The 25885-nt window shown below is 40.6% G+C and overlaps 1 protein-coding gene across 5 annotated transcripts; it reads right to left on the reverse strand.

Annotated features, from left to right (window-relative positions):
* Positions 1–6377: 6377 nt before the first annotated feature.
* On the reverse strand, positions 6378–25742 carry ENPP4 (ectonucleotide pyrophosphatase/phosphodiesterase 4). Of its 5 annotated transcripts, none has more exons than XM_072944877.1 (5): positions 25551–25742; positions 12646–13504; positions 11849–12022; positions 9508–9865; positions 6378–9350 (listed from the first exon to the last, which is right to left on the reverse strand). In XM_072944877.1, the coding sequence occupies exons 2-5, from the start codon at positions 13469–13471 to the stop codon at positions 9341–9343; spliced, it is 1368 nt and encodes a 455-aa protein (XP_072800978.1). In that variant the 5' UTR covers positions 13472–13504; positions 25551–25742; the 3' UTR covers positions 6378–9340. The 5 variants fall into 5 exon arrangements, with proteins under 5 accessions (XP_072800978.1, XP_072800975.1, XP_072800976.1 ...); XM_072944874.1 differs by having other exon boundaries at positions 9508–9868; positions 25551–25739; XM_072944875.1 differs by lacking the exon at positions 25551–25742 and adding an exon at positions 24776–24982 and having other exon boundaries at positions 9508–9868.
* Positions 25743–25885: the final 143 nt, after the last annotated feature.

Genomic DNA, 25885 nt, shown 5'->3' on the forward strand with positions numbered 1-25885 from the left:
AGGGGCCTCTTTCATTTTAAAGGCTCATTTCTCTTGTGCATTCTAGCCAGTCTTCAGCATTTCTCATTTCTTTCTTCCCTTTTCTCTTTACCATTTCTTGGCACTCACATTCCTGGGATGTTGAACCTTATGAACTGGTTAATTGTTTCTCCCAGTATTTTCCAGTTCTTCCTTTTGTTACATCATTCGAGATACTTCATCTTCCAAACCTTAGTCACCCCCTCTGCTTTTTTTTTTAACACACATTTAAAGTCTTATTTTTAATTTTCCAAATTTATTTCTAGTTCTTTGTAATAATGTACTGTTAGTTAACTTTTTTATGGAGTGAAACACACTCAAAAATACACAAATAGTAAATGTGGCCAATTATCAGTAAGTGAACAAATCCATGTAACTATCACTGTAGAAATGAAATAGAAGATAGAGCATCACCAGCACTCCAGAAAGATCCTCTTAAGGCTCTTTCCAATTATTACCTCTTCCCTCCTGCCTAAAGGTAACACTGTCCTGAGGAGGAACACAATAGAATAGTGTCCCCTATTTCCAAATTTTATCTGAATGAAATCATACAATATGTATTATGTTTGGCTCTTTTTCACTCAAGATTACGTGAGATTCATCCATATTTTTGTATGTAGCCATGGTTTATTTTCATTGCTTCATGGAATTAACATCTTCTGAATGTACTGTAATTTGTTTATTCTCTTTTTGGATATTTGGATCATTTCCAGTTTGGTAAGTAATGCTGCTGTGAACTTTTGGTGCATCGAAGCATACATTTTTGTTGGATCTATTATATAAATCTGCTATTTAGCCTAGGTTTTCCCAAAAGTAGAGTCTGAGACAAAGGCTTGTAGGTAGAACCCGTGTCCATCAGCTCCCAAAACCCCAGTGGTTAAGGGTGGCCACGTGGGGATTAACTCCACGTACGTCTGGGGAGAGCATGCACAGTGCTAGGTGTGTGTTCTCACAGGCACCCAGTCTTCCTGGCCCTGGGATCTGCGCCAGGAAGAAAGAGGCTAAGCCTTGTCAGGTTGCATCTGTGGGAAACTGGTTTAAGCCAGGATGAAACTGGAGTTAAGGCGTGGGCTGAGTGGACTGGAGGTTTGGTAAGCAGGCGATGTCCAGTACAGCCACACGTATATGGAGTCGGCATTTTAACAAAGGTCATCAGTTCTGCTCATCCACTTGTCTATCCTGGGTCAACACCATAGTGTCTTCATTACTATATGACCGTTCTTGGCATCTGATAGAAAAGTCCTACCATTTATTTCTCTTCAACATTACCTTGGCCCTCTGCTTTTCTATGTAAATTTGAGTGAGCTGATACAGTTCCTTAAAAAATAAAACCCTGCTGGCACTGCTTGGATGCCATAATCAATTTTGAGAATTTCCATCTTTATAATACTGAATCTTCCAACCTATAAATATGATACAGACATCCGTTATTTTGGTCTTCCTTAATTCCTCTTGATGTTATGATTTCCTGTGCAAAAATTCTGCATGTATTCTGTATACGCATGTATACTTATTCCTACATATTTCATGCTGCTTGATACCAATGTAAATAAGTTTTAAATTTTCATTTTGTTTTCTGCCGATACATAAGAAATACACTTGACCTTTTTACATATTGACCCCATCCAGCAACTTTGTTAAGCTCTCATCTATCTGATTCCTTTGGATTTTCTATATATGCAATCACGTCATCTGTGTATGACAGTTTTATTATTTTTCTTTTTTTAACTTAAAGCAAAAATTTCTCTAATATTTTTTAATTGAGGTATAGTCAGTTATAATGTGTCAATTTCTGTCATACAGCATCATGTCCCAGTCATGCATATACATACATATATTCGTTTTCATATTTTTCCTTTAAAAGTTTATTACAAGATACTGAATATAGTTCCCTATGCTATACAGAAATTTGTTTTTTAATTTATTTTTATATATAGTGGCTAACATATGCAAATCTCAAACTCCCAAATTTATCCCTTCCCACTGCCCTTCTCCCAGTAACCAGAAAATTTTTTACAATGTCTTTCAGTCTGTTTCTGTTTTGTAGGAGTTCATTGGTGTCCTCTTTTTTCTTTTCTCCAGATTCCACATATGAGTGATACCATATGGTATTTTTCTCTTTCTGGCTTACTTCACTTAGAATGGCATTCTCCAGGTCCATCCATGTTGCTGCAGATGGCATTATTTTACTTTTTTATCACTGAGTAGTATTCCATTGTATAAATGTACCACACCTCCTTTATCCAGTCATCTGTGGATGGACGTTTGTTTCCATGTCTTGGATGTTGTATATAGTGCTGCTGTGAACATTGGGGTGCATGTATCTTTTTGAATTAGAGTTCCCTCCAGAGCTATGCCTAGGAGTGGGATTGCTGGATCATATGGTAAGTCTATTTTTAGTTTTTTGGGGAATTTCCACACTGTTTTCCATAATGACTGCACCAAACTACATTCCCACCAGTGGTGTAGGAGGGTTCCCCTTTCTCTACAGCCTCTCCAGAATTTATCGTTCATGGACTGTTGAATGGTGGCCATTCTGACTGGTGTGAGGTGATAACCTCATTGTATTTTGATTTGCATTTCTCTGACAATTAGCGATACTGAGCATTTTTTCATGTGCCTGTTGGCCATTTGTATAAGACGTCTTCACTGGAGAATTGCTTGTTTAGGTCTTCTGCCCATTTTTGGATTGAGGTTTTTTTTTGTTGTTGTTGTTATTAAGTTGTATGAGCTGTTTATATATTCTGGAAATTAAACCTTTGTCAGTCGCATCATTTGCAGATATTTTCTCCCCTTCCATAGGTTGTCGTTTTGTTTTACTTACAATTTCCTTTGCTGTGAAAAGCTTGTAAGTTTCATTAGGTCCCATTTGTTTATTTTTGCTTCTATTTCTATTCCCTGGGTAGACTGGCCTAGGAGAGCATTGCTAAGATTTATGTCAGAGAATATTTTGCCTGTTTTCTTCTAGGAGGTTTATTGTTTCTTGTCTTATATTTAAGCCTTTAAGCCATTTTGAGTTTATTTTTGTGTATGATGTGAGGGAGTGTTCTAACTTCATTGATTTACATGCTGCTGTCCAGTTTTTCCAACACCATTTGCTGAAGAGACTGTCTTTTCTCCATTGTATATTCTTGCTTCTTTTGTTAAAGATTAACCATAGGTCTGTGGGTTTATTTCTGAGTTCTATTCTGTTCCATTGATCCATGTCTGTTTTTATGCCAATAACATGCTGTTTTGATTACTGTAGCTCTGTAGTTCTGCCTGAAGTCTGAGAGGGTTATTCCTTCACCTTCATTCTTTTTCTTCTGTATTGCTTTGGCAGTTCTGGGTCTTTTGTGATTCCATATGAATTTTAGGATTGTTCTAGTTCTGTGAAAAATGTTCTGGGCAATATGATAGGGATCACATTAAATCTGTAGATTGGTTTGGGCAGTATGGCCATTTTAACAATATTGATTCTTCCAATCCAAGAGCATGGCATATCTTTCCATTTCTTAAGGTCATCTTTAATTTCTTTAATCAATGTTTTGTAGTTCTCCATGTATAAAAGACTTTCACCTCCTTGGTCAGATGTATTTCTAAGTATTTTATTGTTTTGGATGCAATTTTAAAAGGGTTTGTTTATTTTTCCTGCTGTTTCATTGTTAGTATAAAGAAATGCAACTGATTTCTGTATGTTAATCTTGTATCCTGCAACCTTGCTAAATTCTTTTATCAGCTCTAGTAGTTTTTGTATGGAGCTTTTAGGGTTTTCTGTATATACTATCATGTCATCCACATATAGTGACAATTTTACCTGTTCTCTTCCAGTTTGGATCCCCTTTCTCTTTCTTGCCTAACTGCTGTGGCTAGGACTTCCAAGACTATGTTGAATAGAAATGTTGAGTGGGCACCCTTGTCTTGTTCCAGATTTTAGTGGGAAGGCTTTTAGTTTTTCACCATTGAGTATTATTATGGCTGTGGGTTTGTCATAAATAGCTTTTATTACACTGGGGTATGTTCCCTCTATACCTACCTGATATATATTGGTCCTTTTATTTTGTGAAATGTCCCTCTCAATCTCTGGAATTCTTGTCTTGAAGACTATTTTATCTAATATTGATACATGTACTCCAGATTTCCATAGTGTATCACTTTCTATCCTTTCTCTTTCAATTTGCCTTTGTATTTAAAGTGTGTCTCCTGTTGACAACATATAGCTGGGTCTTGGGTTTGCGCCCAGTCTGACAATCTCTGCATTTAACTGGGATGTTCAGTCTATTTACACTTTGTTATTGATGTGGTTGTATTTTATGTCTTTCCCCTTCATTTGAAACTGGCCTCTAGGTTTTTTTATGCTATTTTAATTTTTATCAGGTTTGATATCAATGTTATATTCATCTTAAAAACTCAGGTTTTTTTTTTTTCCCTAAAACATTAGTTTCACGAAGCAAACATAACACTGATAATCAAAACTGACAAGAGAGGCACTAAAAAAGATTATTATCTCTTGGGCCTGAAACTTTTTTGTATGATAGTTTGTAACTTTCCCAATCTTTAAAAAAGAAATTGGTTTTAGTTTTCTTTCTCTGCTGCAGTCAGTTGTATTCAGTATTTTCCCTAGGACATTACCCATTTCATCGACATTTTCAAACTTATCTGAGCCAAATAAAATAGGCTCTTATGACTTTTAAGCACTTGCTTCTGTTTTATATCTGCATTCTCTCCTTCCTTTACCACCACCTTTTGAGTAGGTTAGCTTTTCAGCTTCTCAGCTGCCTTTTCCAGAGTTCACAGATGCCATGAGGGGCCTCACTTTGAGAGGTTTCTTCCTTCTTCTGAAGCTTGACCTCTTGATTCTTCACTTGGTAATTCCTCAGTGCCTTTGCATAGATCTTGTATATTTTGTCCAGATTTCCTAGTCCTCAGCAAGAGGGCTGGTTTGAATTATATACTCTACCATCGTACTGGAAACAGTAGTCCTCCTGCATGTCCTTTTACTCTTCAAAGAAAAAAAAAATTCACAGAAATGGTGTGTAAGAAACATTCACTCTCCTCAGTGGACAATTCAATGTGTATCTCAACAGTGCTGGACCTGACTTATAGGAACCCTTTTATAAAATGTTTTGTATAGTGGAGTTGTCTAGAACTGTTTTGAGGCAGATTGGTTTTTTTTTTTTTTTTGTGAGGGGAATGGTAATTTGATTGATTTTTAAAGGAGATACTGGGGATTGAACCCAGGACCTCAGGCGTGCTAAGCACTGCACTCTATCACTGCACTATACCCGCCCCCTTGAGGTAAATTTCTGTTTCTCCTTTCCACCACCCCTGTCTATGAAGGTGGGGTTAAAAATGGTAGCTATGTAAAGAACGCTGGTTAGGGTCACTAACAAGTCAGATCTGTAACACAGGAAGGAGGTTTGAGCTGGAGACATGTGTCTGTAAACCATCAATTACAGAGCAGCCAGTGGAGGAGGTCACTAGATTCAGTTTACTGACAGTGGAAATCAGGTTTCAGAGGTCCAAGAGGCAGATTTGTGGAAAGACAGAGGGCCTGCACAGCAGCTTGGCTTGCTCGGTGGTTAAGTCTTTGCCTTGGACAGGTAATTCTGGCTATGAGACATCAGTCACAGGACCTAGTGCTTTCACCATTGACCACTACCTGCGTGTGCACACACATGTCAAGGGGAGGCCTGTAATGAAACCCAAGCACAGGCACCAAGGAGTCTGCAGGAGAGGGAAAGAGGTGAATCTGGCCTTCAGGAAGCACAGGGCCTGGGAACCGGTTCTGGACCCCACGATGTCTCAGCACAAGAGTTAAACCACAAGTAGACGGAAGTAATTTGTCGGTATAAAGTTTTACCACTCTTGAAATGCTACAGACCTCTCTTCCAAAGTAAAGAAAGTACCTTTTTCTCTTGTTTTCCCACAGTTCCTAGCAGTGTTCAGTGAAGGTCAAAATAGGAAATTAATCACTACTCTCTTGGAGGAAACTTGTTTGCATCTGTACGGTACTGGAAAAGATTAAGTACTCACAGCTATGTACAAAGTTTAAATGCTGTAATCCCGGCTTCATCCCCTAGTGTTTTGTAATCAGCTTTTTCAAACCTCTTCCCTTCTACTGTAAGCTAATAAATTATAGTTCTAGAAACTCTGCAAAATTTATCTTGGCTTTCTCCTATGATGTCCTCATGTTGGACTGTATATTTATACATGGCTTTAAAAATTTGGTTAAATGGTACACACTTAATCCTGGCTTAAGTAAGTGGATTCCTGAAGTATAACAAATCTGTCAACATCTATCACAATGCGTCTGCCTGGCAAGAGGGTGACAAATCATCAGTGCCATCGCATTGTATACTTAATAATTACAGTAAAAATGTTTTGGTAGATTTTATTCACATAAAATGTTTTAATCATAAGCAAAGTCATAACCAGGAACTCCAAACAATACAGTGAAAATATATTTTACTTTAACTTAAGGCACTAAATACAGATTTCTTTAGAACACACTCATGTCATTTTATTTACACACTATTTTAAGAATTCATAATAAATACACACTTTCCATCTCACTTTGTCCTTCCTTTGTAGCTTTATATATATATTCACAATGAAGTAAAGCCTTCCAAATAAATGGAATTAAATGCAATCATCCTTAAAGTTTGCCAGATACGGGTGAGAGAAGGAAACACCTAAGAACAATGCAAAGGCATCTTTAATCCATCAATTTTCCAAGAATTTATCTTTAAGCTCATGCCAAGCTTAATGGAACAGGAACACAAAACCTATAGTACAGAGCAGTGAAATGATTCTTATTCTATTGCTGTTTACCAGAAACACTTACACATTAACAGCAGCAGCAGACTGTCCCTATGTTATCAGTACATGTACTTATTCTAAATTCATTCACTGAACTCACAAAAAACTTAGTGAAACGTTTTCCTATTACCTTTGCACATTGTTGTCACAAACAGTAAATGTTTCCTGGAGCCAAATACTTCCTACTACCCAGAAAACACAGCAGCATATCAGTCAAATATTTAACAAAATACACACCAAACCATCAGTGAAAAGGGCTGGCTTTACTAAAAGATTTTTCTCAGTGTACTAGACGAGTCATCGGCTCTGAGTGATAAGTTTTTAAAGATACAAATGAATTAATGTAAAGTTCAATATAATAATATGTCTCTTTGATTAAATACTGTTCTTGTCCACCTCTATCTATATATATATATAAAACATTTATAATTCAAGTTAATATTTTGAGAATGGAATGAAGGAAAAAGACAAATAGGTAAATGTATTTTGTTCAAAGGGCTGAGACACTGCCAGGGCATCCCCTTCCTAGTCTGTCCTGTATGAAATCCACTCACAGGCTGGATGCTACGTACAGATTTCTGAAACTCACAACCACCAGTCAAGCCAATAGAACCATTAAAGCTCACACTACTGCAAGCGCCAAACTCTGCTCTATTATTAGTATAATTGCCTGCTACTAATTTAGGCATTTCCAAAAATGCTCATGGCTCTAAATGTGACTGTTCTCTCCCTCTCTCTCTCTCTCTCTCTTTTTAATGGAAATCGAAGTAGAAAGAAATTTTTCTGTCATTCTGTTCAGATCAACTATTAACCTTTAAGATAACTTTTATGCAAGGAAAACACCTCTGAAATGAAATTTGTCAAAAGGCAAACTAGTCCTGTTGGTTTTATTTATTTATTATGCTGTTCTTAATACAGTCACCTTCTGACTGTGTGCACAGACTGTTCACACAGGGTGTGCAAATGCTGCTCGAGAACCCAAGAACAACAGGCACGGAATGCCAGGATCGGGGCATCAGCAGTGACCACAGGACGGTGGATCTACCCGGTGCCTGGCACCACTGTTCTTTACCATTGCAGATCATCAGCACTTAGCTGGGTGGCATATTTACTGCAGGTTATTTCTGCAGCTGCAAAACTGTTACCTTGTTTATTTCACATTGTCAAACCTTTGAAGATCACACGAGTAATGTCAATTCCTTGCCTCGGGTCCTGATGAACAGTTCTCAAACCCAGTTTTTCCTCTAATAGATACAAGCTAGTCTGCCCCAACTCAGGTTCTTCATATTAATTCTGATTATTAGAAGGTACCACTTAGCAAAGGTAAGATGACAGTTAATCCACAACAAACCCTGGGCTCCGAACAAGTATGTTAAGAAAAAAATAATAGGAGCAGAGTGGTTATTTCTATGAACCAAACATTGGAGGAAGAAGCAGAAGCAGCACTCACGCTCCCGAAGGTTAACAGAGCGCTGGGAGATCATTCAGTCACTTAACATACAATTACTGTAAAAGATCAAAGACCCTAAGGGCCATTTTAAATTCAGCTCTATTGCTTAAAAAGTAAGGCATAAAATTCCCAAAGGTAAGTATAAAAATCTCTCTTTCTCAGTGTGACCCAATCAAAACCAGACTGGTATTCAGGTCATAACTTTTCTGCGGGACTTGGATATCTCTGGTTGCAAAAAACAACATGAGAAAGTTAAAAGTGGTAACAAAAATTAATGAACTTTTAAAAATTGTGATTTTTAGTAACTTGTGAGTTATAAGAAAGTAAATACATGTCAAATACAAACGTAACCTTTCCTGAGAGCTGTGTTCTAAGGGGATGTGGAAGCCTGCCTCTAGTCTAGCGTCCTCTCGCCACCTCCTGTAAGTCCCACGGTCTGTACATCCACACACGCAAACACACACACACACACACACACACACAACTACGTAACTCACACAAAGGCATTAAGCACAGAGAGAGGAAAGCACTTTTCCCTATTTTCTGAATTTCCTATTAGCAATAACCTTCAAAAGATATCTTTTGAGGCTTCACTACCTTAAGGGTCTTAACAAAGACACAAGGGGGGAAGACTCAGGCTTTGTATCACACAGTCTTTTTTTTCTGTAACAGCTTTTCTTAAAATCATTTCTTCATTAGATGTGCTCTGCCTGGTTGATCCATTTTATTAACCATCACAGAGAATTTTCTACCTCAACGGTTTACTTGGGATACACACTCTTATTAAAGGTAAATATAAAAATATAGGAACCTTTTCCTCCCTGATACACAAAATCCACAAATTTTATAAAGATTTTTGTTGTTTAATTTACAAATATAAAAACTTATTCGAAAAGCAGACCCATGAAATTTTGGTATAGTTTCACCTGAAGATGTGTCAAATCTTCATTGCAAAGAGAAAAAAAAAAAAAGGCAAAGGCAGTATTTTTCTTAAAAAAAAGTTTCCAGTTAGAGAAACGGTGTTAACGAATGATTTTCTAGCAGTTTTTCCTATGGTCAGGGTCTTCTATACTAGCTAATGCTGCAAAGCAAAACACAAGGAAAAACAGAACACAATCATTTTGGCATGCTTGGTCCCAGCGCTGTCTTTCAAAGTAGACTTTTTCATAGTGAGAACACCACTCCTGGGGTATGTCCTAATCAAAGCCACTTTATACAAACCCCCACACACTCGTTACCCAATTAAAGGATCGTCGTCGTCATCTTGCAGCTGAAGTCGGGAGAATGGCCGGGGCCCCGAGAGTCTGTTCTGCATGACTATGATGAGGCAGGTGAGAGTGGTTAAGACCAAGAGCGCACCAATAACAATTCCGATGGCTTCTGGGAGATTGATGCACCACTGGTCGACCAGCAAGCACTTGGTATGACTGAAGGTTCCATTATTGGGACGTGGCTTTAATCCCAGGATGTGGCACATCATTGGGTAAATGTCCACAATGTTAATGGTGCTATGTTTGTAGCCTTTGTGAAATGCAGGCCCATGGGCAGCTAGGAACGGATTCATACTCGGCAAAGAATTATCATAACCATGGTCACCTACTGAAAAAGAACAACAGGACGTTAATAAACAAGATCGTTTCTATCACAAAATAACTCACTTTTAGTGTCAAGACACTAGGTTCTTACCAGTGCATTCTCACCCATTAGAATTCTGATGAATTGGGTAAAATTTCCTGTTTCCTTAGACTCGGCCACATCCCGTATTTCACATACACCCCCTTTATCCCAATCACTCATGGCCTCAGGCTTTAAAACTATGTCTCAACCTGATGTACTCATCTCTCAGTCCGAGCCCCACTTATATCACCTGTCCGGGTCCAGCACTGTTTGCAAAAGCACACTGCAGACAGCACCGGAGACAGAGTGGGTAGGAAGAGGAGTCAGTGAGACCAGTGCGTGGGGAGGTGGGGGATCTGCAGCCTCCCCTGTCAGCTGCTCCAGGACAAGAAACAGGACTGTATCACCTACCCCTGGCTTCATGACAGCTAACCAACACCTCAACGTCTGCAGGGCCAGGTGACTGACAATGTTACCAAAGGATCTTCTTGCATTGCAGGTGAAGGCTAAGCTAAGCTGACTTCCAACTTGTCAGTCCAGTAAAAGTCTAACTCAGAAAAATCTGATGGTCTCCAGTATCACTCCAATACCAGTCTCAATAGTGCCTTTTAATATACGCCAATTACATTTAATAAGCTCCCTCTCCCATATGAAGTGCAGGTGGCTGAGTGATGAGTGTAACGTGTCTGTTACCTCATTTTGTAACAGCACGTGTAAAACATTTCATAACAAAAATTACGTACAATGCAATACAATGCAAAGCAGAATGTAACGCTATAGATACTATGATTTCAATACTATAAATGAATGATTATAATATGAATAATATAAACAATATGACCACAATAAAAACATGCATGTGTATGTAACAGAGAAAAAGATTAGAAGGGGGAAAACTCCCGCAATGAACACTTGTCTACACTTCTGTATGGAGGGATTATGGACAGTTTTTGTTCCCTTTTCTAAATGTTTTCTTTATTTTCTAAGTTTTCAATAATGAGTACATAAACATAAGTAATACATAAAGTCCAAAGGCCTTCAGTCTTATCCTCGCCTGGTGCGTCTGAGCTGCTCTGGATCAGGGACCTGCAGACAGCAGCCCCCCGGCCACGTGCAGCCCCCGCCTGTTCCCGCAGAGGAAGTGTCAGCAGAACACCCTGTGTCAGTCTGTTCACATACTGGCCATGGCTGCTTCCCCACCACACAGGCAGAACTGAGGGGCTGAGACAGAGACCGGCTGGCCCACAAAGCCTAAGATATTTACCATCTGCCCTTTCACAGAAAAATTTTCTAACTCCTGCTGTAGTCTAAAAAATCAGATTTTAAAAAAATGTATTCAAAATGTATTTACATATGGGTAAATAAGCTTCAGTTCAGGGAAGATCTGGAATTCTCCCCTATACATTTCCTCAGTTTTAGGAGAGATTTGGATCCATCTATTTAATCTACTTGGTAGATTTTTGCTTGCACACTTTCTGGTTCTTGCCTGGTGTTCTAAATGGCTGTAGCACTCAGGTACAGGATTTCATCATTGGGAAAAGACCTAGGATTACCTAGACAAATACATATTTTTAAACGAAAATAAAGAAAAAGGAATTTGAACTAGCTAATCTCTACCCTTTTACTTTCTTTACTTTTTAATCTTCTCTGTTCCTTTACTGTTCCTTTATTTTTACAGGTCAGGAGAACCAACCTTCAAAGTTACAACAGCAGTAGTGCAGTTTGGGAAATAAAGTAAAATGACTCCTTGACCCGTAAGATCACCCAATCTTCTAATCTGAGGGTGAAATAGCAGTTTCTATAAACTGCTTCCAAATGAAAACCTGCTAATAATCTAGTTGAAAATTAAACTAATTATACTGTGTCAACATCTCTAAATCAAAGTACCCTGTTAATGGGACAATGTCACAACATGTGATTTATCCCTGGGATCCAAAAGGAAGATCCTAAATCAATGCTTACATTTTGGTGGCGATGATTTGTTTAGCGCAATTGTCCAGCCTTCATCAGCAACCAGAATAATGGGCTGAATTCGATCATTATGTTGGTAATGAAATCTGGCAGGAATGTCTTCTTTGAGATAAACATTCATGTGCAGGTTACAGATTTTCAGTTTGTTATAAGCCTCTGTTATGTCTGGAAGGAAAGGAAGGAGCAAGGAAAAAAAGTCACAGTTGACTGATAAGGAAAAAATATTTCTAACTAGAATAACTGGAAGTAAGTCCTGAACAATGTTATCCATTACATCACTTTTAATCATTTAAAAAACAGAGCAATAATAATTATGTAACAGTGTTGGAGACAGACAGACACACACACCTTTTCAAGTGTTCACTTCTCTGTCTCTCTCATGTTGTGATTATCCCTGGTGGACTTTTATACAAAGAGGACAAATTTCACACCTGGCTTCCTAAGTAAATATAAACTCCTTACATATTATTACTCATTACTAATTCTAAGATCAGTAAATGAAAGGTAGATCTCACACAAAAGTTCAAGATGTTTTTTAAGGATCAAAATTTACTTTTTCCATTAGTGTGAATAATTAAGAAATACATCAGAAAGCAAAGAAATAATCACCTTGAACCTAAACCTTAAGCTAACTGATTGCTTAAAAACTTATGCATTAGGGGAAAAATACAATCCCACTCTAAGAGTAGGTGGTCGTGAACTACAAAAAGCCCAAGCTTCATTCTTTTACAAAACCCTCCCTTACTCAACTGCCCCATTCAAATACTCCTTGCTGAAAGTTTACTTACTGATTTTGGGAAGTATTGCAGCAACTGGGGTCAAATCTATAAGAGTGTAGTCTGAACGGTTGATGCACGCATCCAAGTTTATCAGCCTCCCCGAAGAACACTGCGTCATCCCATGATCACTTGTAATGATCACGTTAAGATTTTCCCACAGTCCTAACGCCTTGAGCTTGTGAACTAGCTCACCGACATGGTCATCTATTTCCTTCAACACTCTGCGCATGTTGTCTTTATCTTCAGGGCCGTACCTGTGGCCGCTTGCATCTGGTTCTTCCCAATAGAGTGTCGCAAAGGTGACTGGTGGGTTGGAACTGCTCAGCCACGTGGTGATGTTACTGAGCCTCTCCCCGAATGACACCGAGGAGCTGTAGTTCATGAAATAGGAAGGCGTGGCATTGTGAATGGGGACGTCGGTCCCAGGCCACATAGCAGCAGCGCTGGACCTGTTTTCCTGAAGCTGGTTGGTCACCCAAATAGGCACTGCCTCATTCCACCAGAAAGGATCCTTGTCATTGAAGTCGGAGAAGTGTTTCTTGGTGGCGACATCATACATGGAGTTGGCCACAATGCCATGGCTTTCTTCATACAGGCCTGTCACAATACTGTAGTGGTTTGGAAATGTTTTTGTGATAAAAACATTTTTAACCTGCTCTACTAAGATGCCTTCTTTGATAAAATTCTGGAGATGAGGAAATTCAAAGTTCCGGAGATAGTCAGCTCTGAAGCCATCAAAGGATACAAGTAGTAGCTTGGGTGGCAATGTATAGGAAGAGTTCCCTCTGCCACCAGTTATGAGTCCGGAAAACAGAAGTATCAGAAATAAGCGCATAATGGACGCGTTGAGGGAGGGCAATCAGGGTTCCTAAAATATAAACACACCATTCACAAGTAATAATGTTATTTGATTTGGGTTAGGTTTCTGAAGTTTAGCCACGAGTTTAGCCATGAAAGCCAACATTTGTAAACTTTTTTATACCAGCTTTACCTATATCAGTTGAGAAAGTAAAGTGTCACTGAAAGATAACTGAATAAAGCTAAAGTTGGAAAAAATAAAAATTGCCTCTCCTTGTCCAATCATGTGTCCTGCCCCATTTTTCATGCTCTGAAAGGGATGTGGGCATTCTTATATTTGTGGACACACAAATACTCCCATTTGGCTACCTTGCTTGTCTGCAGCAGCAAAAAGTTGTTCTAGATTCTTATCCTATGTTCTTATTAAAGCCTTCAGAATAATTTAGCTCACCCTCTCCCACGAATACACCGAGACATCCACAGACCCACCCAATCACTCAGAACACCTGCTGATCTTTGACAGAATGTCGCCTACTTCAAATGACAAAATTCCTCACAAAATCTAGTAGGAGGAAAAAAAGAGAAGAAAAAGGCAATTCAGGTGGGACCTGTCCTGCAGGGAGGGAGCGGCAAAGGAGGAATAGTGCTCTTATGCTGGGACGCCCCCCCCCCAATGGAGAGGGCAGTGGGATGGGGCAGGGGGATCCTCCGAGGCTTGGAGGAGTGCACAGCAGCTGCCTCGCCAACAGAACTGAGAGAAACCAGCACAAAAGGTCCCTGCGATCCCCAGCCCTAGATGCGAGCTGGTGTGGGTGGGCTGGGGCTGGCTGCCCAAGCCAGGTGGAGGGCTGAAGCTGACTGCGCAGAGGCAGCCTCATGGTGCTGGAGTGTGTTGTGGGCCGTGGCTGGGAGTATATACAGAAAGGAATAGCCTGGGTCCCCATTAACCCAGATGGGCCAGAGCCACTGCCTCTGCAGGCCTGTGGCACCATTGCAGGTGTGTAATCAGGGGGGAAGAGGTGGGACACAGCCATTGCCACCATATTCACTGGTGCATGGCTCCCAGGTGGAGATGGGGCTGAAACCTGAATCCACACCCAGGGGCTCTGCAACTTCATAGGTGGGACTGAGATTTGTTTACAGTCCCAGGCAAAGGGGGCTGATTTGCTCCCCAGGTGCCTTTGTGGACCCGTGCCTCTAAGACAAACAAGGAGTGGAGTTCTGGCACACAGCGGGGGTGAGTGCAGGACAACGTTTTCAGCAGACCTGCCTACAGTACGTGGACGAGGCACTGGGGACAGCACGGACTAGGTGGCATGCCATGGATCCAGGTGTATGACTGAGTGATCTTTACAACGGACCCAGATGTCGGTGGATCTGCACTGATAGCTCTGAGGGTAACCACAAGTCAAAAGCACACAATAGAATCACAAAAACCAAAAAAAAATCAAGATAATACAAAAGAAAATAATCAAACCACAAGAAGAAAAAGGAACAAAGAGGAAATACCAAATCAACTGGAAAATTAAGTTCAAAATGGCAATAAACACACATCAATCAATAATTACCATAAGTGTCAATGGAAAAAAATGCTCCAATCAAAAGACAGAGTGGCAGACTGGATAATAAAAACAAGAGCCTAAAATATGTTGTCTACAAAGACCTACTTTAGGGTGAAAGACACATGTAGATTGAAAGTGAGAGGATGGAAAAAGATTTTATGCAAATGGAAACAACAAGAAAGTGAAAGTAGAAATAGGTATCAGAGAAAACAGACTTTAAAACAAAGGCCATAGAAAAATACATATATATTGATTACTATATAATGGTGAAAGGAGCAATACAAGATGAAGATATTACACTTCTTAACATACATGCACCCAATATAGGAGCACCTAAATACATAAAGACATAAATACTAACAGACATAAAGGGAGAAATTGATGGGAACACAATCATAGTAGGAGATTTTAACACCCCATTAATATCACTGGACAGATCTTTTAAACAGAAAATCAATAAGGCAACAGGAGATACTAAATGACATGACAGAACAGTTGGACTCAGTTGATCTTTGTAGGACATTACATCTCCAAAAAAACAGAATGTACACTCTTTTCAAGTGTGACGGAACATTCTCTAGGCTAGAAAATTTATCGGACACAAAAGAAGCCTCAACAAATTTAAGAGGATAGAAATTATTTCAAGCATCTTTTCTGACCACAATGTTATGAAACTAGAAAATCAACCACAGAAAAATAAAGGAGAAAAAAAGAGCATTGAGATTAAACAACATGCTACTGAAAAACAATGGGTCAGCAATGAAATCAAAGAAGAAATTAAAAATACTTTAAGACAAATGACAAAACACAACCACACAAAATCCATGGGATGCAGCAAAAGCAGTCCTAAGAGGGAAGTTCATAATGATACAGGCCTTCCTCAAAAACAAGAACAATCTCAGGTAAACATCCTAACCTATCACCTAAAGGAATTAGAAAAAGAAGAGCAAACAAAACCTAAAGTCAGCAGAAGAAAGTAAATTATAAATATCAGGGTGGAAATAAATAAAATGGAGATTTAAAAAATAGAGAAAAAAATCCATCAAACCAAGAGCTAGTTTTTTGAAAGAGTAAACAAAATTGACAAATCTCTGGCCAGGCTCACCAAGAAGAAAAGAGAACACACACACACAAAACAAAATAAGAAAGGAAAATGGAGAAATTACAACCAATATCACAGAAATGTAAAGAAAAAAATACTATAAACAACTATATGGAAACAAACTGGACAACATAGAAAAAATGGACAAGTATCTGGAAACACACAGTCCACCAAGATTAAATCAAGAAGAAATTGACCACTTTAACAGACTGATCACTAGAAATGAAATAGAATCAGCAATTAAAAAAACCTCCCCTATAGACAAAAGTCCAAGACCAGACGGCTTCTCTGGGGAAGTCTACCAAACATACAAAGAACTCACCCCAGTCCTTCTCAAACTCTTCCAAAAGACTGAAAAGAAGGGAGTACTCCCAAACTCATTCTATGAAGCCATCATTACCCTGACACCAAAACCAGACAAGGACACTACTAAAAAAGAAAATTACAGGCCAACATCACGGATGAACATAGACACAGAAATACAAAACATTAGTACACAGAATCCAACAGCACATAAAAAGGATCAAACAACATTATCAAGTTGGATTCAACCGAGGGACACAAGGATGGTTTAACATAAACAAATCAATCAATGTGATACACCACATCAACAAAGGAAAGGGCAAAAATCACATGATCACCTCAATAGATGCAGAAAAAGCATTTGATAAAACAACACCCATTTATGATAAAAACAACACAGTGGGTATAGAGGGAACATATTTCAAGATAATAAAAGCTATTTATGACAAACCTACAGCCAGGATAATACCCAATGGTGAAAAACTGAAAGTCTTCCCACTAAAATCTGGAACAAGACAAGGATGCCCACTCTCACCACTTCTATTCAACATAGTCTTGGAAGTCCTAGCCACAGCAATCAGGCAAGAAAAAGAAATAAAAGGGATCCAAATTGGAAGAAAAGAGGTAAAATCATCACTATATACAGATGACATGATACTATATACAGAAAACCCTAAAAGCTCCACACAAAAACTACCAGAGCTAATAAAAGAATTTGGCAAAGTCGCAGGATGCAAGATTAACGTACAGAAATCAGTTGCATTTCTTTACATTAACAATGAAAATAGCAGGAAAAGAAAGTAAAGAAACAATCCCTTTTAAAATTGCATCCAAAACAATAAAATATCTAAGAATAAATCTGACCAAGGAGGTGAAAGACTTATACACAGACAACTCCAAAACACTGATTAAGGAAATTAAAGATGACCTAAAGAAAAGGAAAGACTCCATGCTCTTGGATTGGGAGAATCAATATTGTTAAGATGACCACACTGCCCAAGGCAATCTACAGATTTAATGTGATCTCTATCAAATTACCCAGGACATTTTTCACAGAACTAGAACAAATAATCCTATAATTTATATGGAATTACAAAAGATCCAGAACTGCCGAAGCAATACAGAAGAAAAAAAATGAAGCTGGAGGAGTAACCCTCCCAAAGGTCAGACAATACTGTAGAACTACAGTAATCAAAACAGCCTAAAAACAGACATGGATCAATGGAACAGAATAGAGAGCCCAGAAATAAACCCACAGACCTATGGTTAATTACTCTTTGACAAAGGAGGCAAGAACATACAATGGAGAAAAGACAGTCTCTTCAGCAAGTGGTACTGGGAAAACTGGACAGCAGCATGTAAATCAATGAAGTTAGAACACTCCCTCACACCATACACAAAAATAAGCTCAAAATGGCTTAAAGGCTTAAATATAAGACAAGACACAATAAACCTCCTAGAAGAAAATACAGGCAAAACATTCTCTGACAAAAATCTTAGCAATGTTCTCTAGGGCATTCTACCCAGGCAAGAGAAATAAAAGCAAAAATAAACAAATGGGACCTAATCAAACTTATAAGCTTTTGCACAGAAAAGGAAACTAAGTAAAACAAAATGACAACCTATTAAATGGGAGAAAATATCTACAAATGATGCGAATGAGAATGATTTAATTTCCAGAATATATAAACAGCTCATACAAATTAAAAACAAAAAAAACCAACCAATCCAATCCAAAAATGGGCAGAAGACCCAAATAAGCAATTTTCCAATGAAGACATACAAATGGCCAACAGGCACATGAAAAAATGCTCAGCATTGCTAATTATCAGAGAAATGCAACTCAAAACTACAATGAGGTATCACCTCACACCAGTCAGAATGGCCATCATTCAAAAGTCCACGAATGACAAATGCTGGAGAGGGTGTGGAAAAAAGGGAACCCTCCTACTGCTGGTGGGAACGTAGTTTGGTGCAGCCATTATGGAAAACAGTATGGAGATTCCTCAAAAGACAAAAAACAAACTTACCATATGATCCAGCAATCCCACTCCTGGGCATATATCCGGAGGGAACTCTAATTCAAAAAGATACATGCACCCCAATGTTCACAGCAGCACTATATACAATAGCCAAGACGTGGAAACAACCTAAATATCCACCAACAGATGACTAGATAAAGAAGTTGCAGTATGTTTATACAATGAAATACTTCTCAGCCATAAAAAAGAATAAAATAATGCCATTTGCAGCAACATGGATGGACCTGGAGAATGCCATTCTAAGTGAAGTAAGCCAGAAAGAGAAAAGAAAAATACCATATGGTATCACTCATATGTGGAATCTAAAAAAAAGAAAAAAGATGACACTAATGAACTCATCTACAAAACAGAAACAGACTCACAGACATAGTAAACAATTTTCTGGTTACCAGGGGAAAGGCAGTAGGAAGGGCTAAATCTGGAATTTGAGATTTGTAAATGTTAGCCACTATATATAAAAATAAATTTTAAAAACCCCAAATTTCTTCTGTATAGCACGGGGAACTATATTCAGTATCTTGTAATAATCTTTTATGAAAAAGAATATGAAAACAAATATATGTATATGCATGACTGGGACATAATGCTGTACACCAGAAAGTGACACACTGTAACTGACTACACTTCAATTTAATAAAAAAGAACAAATGAAGAAACAAAAACAATTCTTTTGCACAAAGTAGAAATAACGCTAGGCTTCCAGGGGCTCCAGAGAAGGAGAATATTTTTCTAGTTTAATGGTCGGTACACTATAGTTCCTTTTAACCCACAGAAATAGGAGATGGAAAGTCAACCATACTGGCTCATCACAAGTATCGGCTGAAAAATATTGGCATTAAAAAAAGGGGAGTAAGAAATAAATGCTATTTGAGAAAAAGGTCCCACTTCTATCTGTACCTGCCTAATATTCACACGAGGCTGACCAAAAGGCAAAACCTAGAGGGACCTGGATGCCACAGTAACTTCTGAAGAAATCCAACAGCTGTTGAAATGAACTTCATCACCACATTACTTTTAAACTTCCTTCTTCTTGTCAAAGACATATAGTTGGTTCCCCGTATCCACGGGTTTCACATCCATGGATTCAACCAACCGTGAATGGAAAACCCAGAGGCACCAACTGTATTCACCGTCCTACACCATTCTATTGAAGAGACTAGAGCATTGGCGGATTTCAGTATTTGCAGGGGCTCCTGGCACCAATCTCCTGTGGACACTGAGGGACAACTGTAACTCTTGTATGTAATTCCCCAGGCTCAGAGCTCCCCATGATTTTTCATTCTTTTTTAATGACCTATGATTACAAAAGCAGCTTGCCCCTAATAAATCTGTCTTCTTTGGTCCCTGAGGAAATAGGAGATAGGTGGTTTAGGTCGAGTGCGTCCCTCTACGTGGGCAGGAAACCTCCTCCGTAACAGGAGGGGAGGAGCAAGGGAGTCAGCTAACGGGTCAGTGGGCTGGAGGTGAAGGGAGCTGCCTCCTCTGTGCTGTAAGAGGTAGGATCAGTTACTGCAAGAGGATGGCTGGTCACAGGTTTGGAGGTTTAAGAAAGACAGAGTGCCTGGGAGGACCAATGTGGGGAACAGGAGAGTACAAGGAAACAGCAGGACTGGCGGTCAGTGTTGACACCAGGTGCCGTGAATTTGGGGAGTGACCCTGCTGACTGGCTTTGTCTAGCAAGCCAGTGGCCCTGACACAGGCATGAACGAAAACAGGCAGCTGATCCTCCCTGAGCTTGAGATTCTGCAGAAAGTATGATGAAGGAAGCTGAAGATGCCAACTAAAGAGGGGCTGACATTTGACACGCAGCAGCTAAGAAGAGATGTGAGAGATGTGAGAAGTAGGGAGATTTTTGGACTAGAGGTTCTGATGAAGTTATAAAAAAAAAAAGTCTGTTTAAAAAGTAACTTTCAGAGAAAGTCGTAAGGATGCGGGGTTCTGGTCAGAGAGAGGTGAGTGAATTCATTATTCAGAGTAAGCAGACCCAGGCTATGGCCGGGTGTATGTCTCCAGAGGTCCTGGGCAGAGCAGCGGGGAGTTAACCAGCACCAACGTTAAGATGAGGAGATGGCTATGACGGGTACGTTCACGAGTCATCCACTGCAATTACTTGCAGGAAGAGACTTTGTTTCTTTCAGACATACCACCTAGATGATCTGCATGTGTGCAGTCATTCCAACACTTACTGATGGAAGCTGGAACCCACTGGAAACCAGGGACTTAAAATTCAAGACTAAAGGCACAGGACATTTTTTGGGAGGATCTTGGGGTCTGGAACATCTCTACCACTTTAATCTGAGACGGGTTGCCTTCTGAGTGTGGTACAAGGAACATCTGCTGGTGCCATCCAAGAAACCCAAACAGTACAGAGTAACAGAATCAAACTGCCTCCTTGAAGAACAGAGTAAGAATTCTAACTAGTCCAAGAGACATACTTTGCACAGACACAGCTTCCGGTCACAGCTCAGCAGTTTCAGCTCTCCAGAAGAGCAGTACTTGTTTCTCATTCAGTACTTGGTGCCCCCGACCTAGTGTTTACACACAACTCATTCCCTCCCTCAGACAGTCGTGACCGGGTTGGGTCAGATGACAAAACGATGCAGGCTCCTGCCCTGGGTCCAGCCACCTGACAACAGGTGTGCAGGGCACGCAGGTCTCCATGAAAGCTGGGACTGAGTGGATTCCCTGGTTCCTCTCTGTGTCTAGCTGCTTTCCCGTAACTAAATATTTGTTTCCAATAACAGAGTAGACTAAAACAGCAAATACATGGCACAGTATTGTAAAGATACTTAGAAATCTTTTTTTAAAAAATAAAATGAAACATTATTTATTGCCTTGGCTCCTTCCCTGAGTAACCCAGTCTACATTCCGAACCAATCCCACTGCACAAACTATTCTGCTGGCAAGTCCAGTCTGGTAGGTGTCAAACTGAATGCATCCCCTGCACCTCTGAATCATCTCTTTCCTTAGTTGCCTGATCCTTTGAAACAGCTTCACCGTTCTCTCCGGCAGGGATGTCCTGACAACCATCAGCTGCTAGGCTACTCAATTCCACCTTCATCTCATCCACAGCAGCAGAGGAGACAGAAGGATCACGGAGGGAAGCTTGTCAAACTGCAGCTGTCCAGTCTCTACACCCGGGAAATTATGGTTCAGTCAGTCCAGCTGGTCTAGAGTAGAGGCCAGGAACCTGCATGTTTAACAAGCCTTTTTAACAGCTACAAATTCTTGTCTGTCTCCACTGCTGCCCTGCTTCTTAAAGTCCTCAACAGCTCCTGTCCGGAGCCCTCTGTCTTTTGACTGACCTTCCCACCTGGATCACCTTCTCCTTCCTCATCCAACATCTGCTCCCAACTTAATTTTCCTGGGAATTGCTCTGTTCCCGACACTTCCCTAATAAAAGTATTCAGTTTCCCTGTCGACACAAAAAGTCCAAACACTTTCGCCTGGCATTCAAGTCCCTCCACAGTAATTTGCATGTGGACCCAACCAACATGCAAATTACCATGAAACAGTTACAGAATCATTGCCAACCTTAATTCCCTTTCGCCACACATTGTCACAGTCACAATCTGTCTGAAATGTATTACAAAGTCATGGTTGCATGGTCATGGCTGCATGACTCGGTAAAATTCACACTTTAGAAGAGTGGACTGGATTGTATGTGAATTTTATCTCAATAAAACTATTCTATAAAAAAAACACACACAGAGTAGAGAGAAGTGAAATTGCAACCTTAAAAGCATCTGAAATGCCCTGCCACAAAACAGGCAACATTTTGTGTTTCTATACGTGAAATCTGTACTCTATAATACAGACTTGGATGTTTTAACGTGAAAATGTATTAGTTTACTTCCCACGTGCAAAACAAGAAAACCTGTGCCTGTCCCTCTCTCACAAAATACTCATACAAATCAAAATCTTTCTTCCCCAAACCTTGAGTGAAGACGATGCCCTAGATATATGTCCTGTTTCTCCCGAGGTTCATTAATCCCTCAGCATACTGCTGGGTCCTTGCGCCCAGGCTTACAAGCATGGACACAGTGCAAAGATTACAGGCTCTGAAATCAGAAGGATCCTAGAACTTGAGCTCATTTTTAGCAGATGAGTGACTGTGGGCATGTCCAACTTCTTCCAGTTTCAGTTTCTGTTGTCTGAGAAGTGAGAACGCAGAGTTTCCTTTTATCCATACTAGTTGTGTAATAGGAAAGAACAAATCTGCTCTGAGTTAGATCTGTTCCTTTGCTTAAACCCTGTGCTCTGTTTCCTAGGCAGTCTTGCTGGTTCTGCACCTTTTGTAAAAGGATGTTGCCTAGAGCCTAAAATATACAGGCGAGCCTAGTCTCAAGGCTTTAACCTTTAAGGATATTGAACACTTTTCCATTCATATAAAGATAACAAGTTGCAGAGTAGAAAATAACATTTATTTTGTTGGAGGTTTTCAGGGACACCATGATCTGACCCACATGCACAGCTACAAGAACAAAGGAGTCCGAGAATAAAGAATTCCTGCACCAAGAAGTTTGCAACAACCAAGCATACCCCCCTTCCATTTTAAATTAAAAGGAGCCTGAATTCTGACTTGGGGAAGATGGTTCCCCAGGACATTAGTCTGTCATCTTCTCCGTCTGTCAGCTTTCCGAGTAAAGTCATCATTCCTTGTCCCAACACCTCCTCTCCTGATTTATTGGCCTGTCATGAGGCAAGCAGAATGAATTTGGACTTGGTAACAGTTATAAAGCTGTTGTGTTGGGAAAAACGTCTGTACTATGACAGGCAGAATATTATTGTGAAACAATAAAGTAATTAGAAACAATTTAGTTTTCTTTTTACATATGATGAAGCTGAAGTCCAGTAACTGACAAACTCAGAAAGCAATCAGTAGCTTTACAGTCTGCGCTCTCACTAATTTCATGTCCTAAACAAGTTAACAAGTCTAGTAAAAGCAAGTTAAAAAGTCTAGTATTAATCTCCAAACTATTAACAGAACTTTTCTGGCCAGAACATCTTTCATTAGCAAGTGCCTGTATCTGTGTCTGCTGCATTCTGTTTCACTCCAACAGGACATATTAAGCAATAAACAAAACACCAGTGAGAAGTTCTCAAGTTCAAGGAATAAAAATAACTAATTGCTATGTTACAAAGCATTGGGAGAAATTCTGTAATTTTCACACCAAAAAAAAAAAAAGTCGAATGGAAAGGAAAAAATAGCAGAGTCATCTTAACTACATCCAAATATCCAACAGCAACAGATCTATGCAGTTTTCTTCAATTCAGGAGACAAAACACACTACCTCTCTGGGATAACTTTCTTACTAGAATTCAATGCACCTCAGCCAACTTTAGCCCGAGTGAAGGTGGGAGTACGATAGTTACAGGATATGGTGAAAGACATTTGCCACTATTAGCACACCATCTGCTCCCGTAATACAAAAGCCCAGTTCTAAATACTTCACAAATACTATTTATAATGAAACTCTTATACCACTATAAAATAAAATATGCACATAGATAATTTTGGTGGTTTTCTCTGGACTATTATGAGCTGTTTTCTTGATAGTCTAAAGAAAACTGTAACTACTTTCTAAAAGACTTTCTTGTTCTTAAAAATTCTAGGATTCTAAATTATTCCCCAATTTTCCAGAGTACGCAAAAATATCTAGCAAGTGCCAACTAAAAATTGGCACTTGCCATCTGCCTCTGCAAGGACTGAATCACACTGGCACTTGCCACCTACCTCTGGTTGGACTGTATCATGAGCCACTGCGGCCACTGACCTCCAATCCTCCCTGAAAGGAGTTCCGGGTGGAGATCAGGAAAGAGGCAGGCACCCTGTGCTCTGGGGAAACTGGCAGAACAGGCCTTCAGATAGATATTTTCAGGAGAAGATTTTATAAGCCCAAATTCTTGCATCTCTTCAATACAAAAGCACTAAAATTAATCATGATATCTGCTCCTCGTGACTAGCAGCAAGCTTCTGCCTAAGTGTGTGCTTGACCACTTGTAAGCCAGCTTCACTAAAATCGTACAGAACAGAGTTCCCCCTTGCCTCTGCAGAGCAATTGCTCAGACAGCTAAAATGCTGTCTCCCTGGCTATAGCCCTCATTTTGCCCCAAATAAAACATAACTCACAAGTCTCACGTTGTGTGATTTTATTTCAGTCAACACAAGTATCCTCAAAACAGCTGCACTTACCTTACTTTCTACATCATAAAATAACCCGTGTCTTCATCAAAATCTCTCCCAAATTATATTTTGTAGCTAAGTTAAAAGCAAGAATTGAGATTATTTATATTTTATATATTTTACTTATAAAATATCTCCTCCTTACTTCTCAATTAATTTCCTTAAAATAGCTTGGAACAACTTCTGGGAAAAAAGAAGAAAGCTGGAATATGAAAAGCAGCAGTTGACTTCCTATAGTACTGGCAGGGTTTCCGGCTTGGGGCCACCAGGTGGGCTGGAGGTTAAGCAAAAACATCGCTGCGGAGTCAGGGCCGGTGTAAACCTGAGTCGGCCTGTGGTCACTAACTGTGCTGAACTCTGAGCAGGGCTCTCCTCATCTGTGTAATGGGACACTATGACCTCACAGGGACGCAGTGCCCATAAAAAGGAAGCGTTGTTTGTAAAGTGCTTAACCCAGTGTCCAGCCGATGAAAAGCACGCGAGTGCTATCTTTCTTGGTAGGCTGTCTAGGAAAGCCGTTTTCAACTTGGTTCTGTAATCACCATCAACTCTAGTCGAACATTCCGGCAGACGCAGGTGTAGCGCTGCCTGCGACGGCGCTCCTGTCGAGTTAAGCGCCCGCCGCGCCCGCCCCGCGTTCCCCACCTGACCCCGCGGCCTCCCCGCGGCCCCGCCAACCCCGCTGGCCCCAGCCGCACACAGCGCCCGCCAGTCCACACCCCGCCGCCCGGTTTCCTTTCCTCGTCCCTCTCCGCCCTCCGCCGCCCCCTGGCCAGGTACCTCCCGGCCGCTCCGGGTTCCCCGCGGACGTCCCCCCGGGGATGTGCGGGCGCGTTGCGGGGAGGGGACCTCGCCACCTCCATTTTCAAAGCCCCCCACCGGCCGGGGAGAACGCCGGTCGCACCAGGCTCACAACTCACCCGCTGCCTCCGCTCCTCTGCTGCGCGCGGAACCCGGCACTCGTGGGCACCGGGGGCGCCGGAGCCCTGAAAGGGCCGGGGCCGGGCAGGGCCGCGCTCTTCCTGAGGCGCCTGCGCAGCAGCCGGCGTCGCCCGCGGCTAACAGCCCTTCCTCCCCGAGACCTGCGCGGCCGGCTGCGCTCCGAGGGTGCGGGGCGGACCGGCGCGCGACTGCGGAACAAGCTTCCAGCCCGCGGGCGCCTAGCGGTTTCTAAGACCCGTCCCCGGATTGGGCGCCGCAGCCGCAGTCGATGTAACTCCCTTTCCGATTGGTTGGATTCTGGTACCACCTGGGG

Source organism: Vicugna pacos, chromosome 20, assembly GCF_048564905.1.
Source record: "Vicugna pacos chromosome 20, VicPac4, whole genome shotgun sequence".
Taxonomy (NCBI): Eukaryota; Metazoa; Chordata; class Mammalia; order Artiodactyla; family Camelidae; genus Vicugna; species Vicugna pacos.

Excerpts from the sequence above, each read along its gene's own strand:
- ENPP4 (XM_072944874.1), bottom strand. The coding sequence starts at position 13,471 with ATGCGCTTATTTCTGATACTTCTGTTTTCCGGACTCATAACTGGTGGC. Across the intron at positions 12,023-12,645 it reads TGCAATACTTCCCAAAATCA|ACATAACAGAGGCTTATAAC; the intron begins GTAAGTAAACTT and ends CTTTCCTTCCAG. Across the intron at positions 9,869-11,848 it reads CAAATCATCGCCACCAAAAT|TAGGTGACCATGGTTATGAT; the intron begins GTAAGCATTGAT and ends GTTCTTTTTCAG.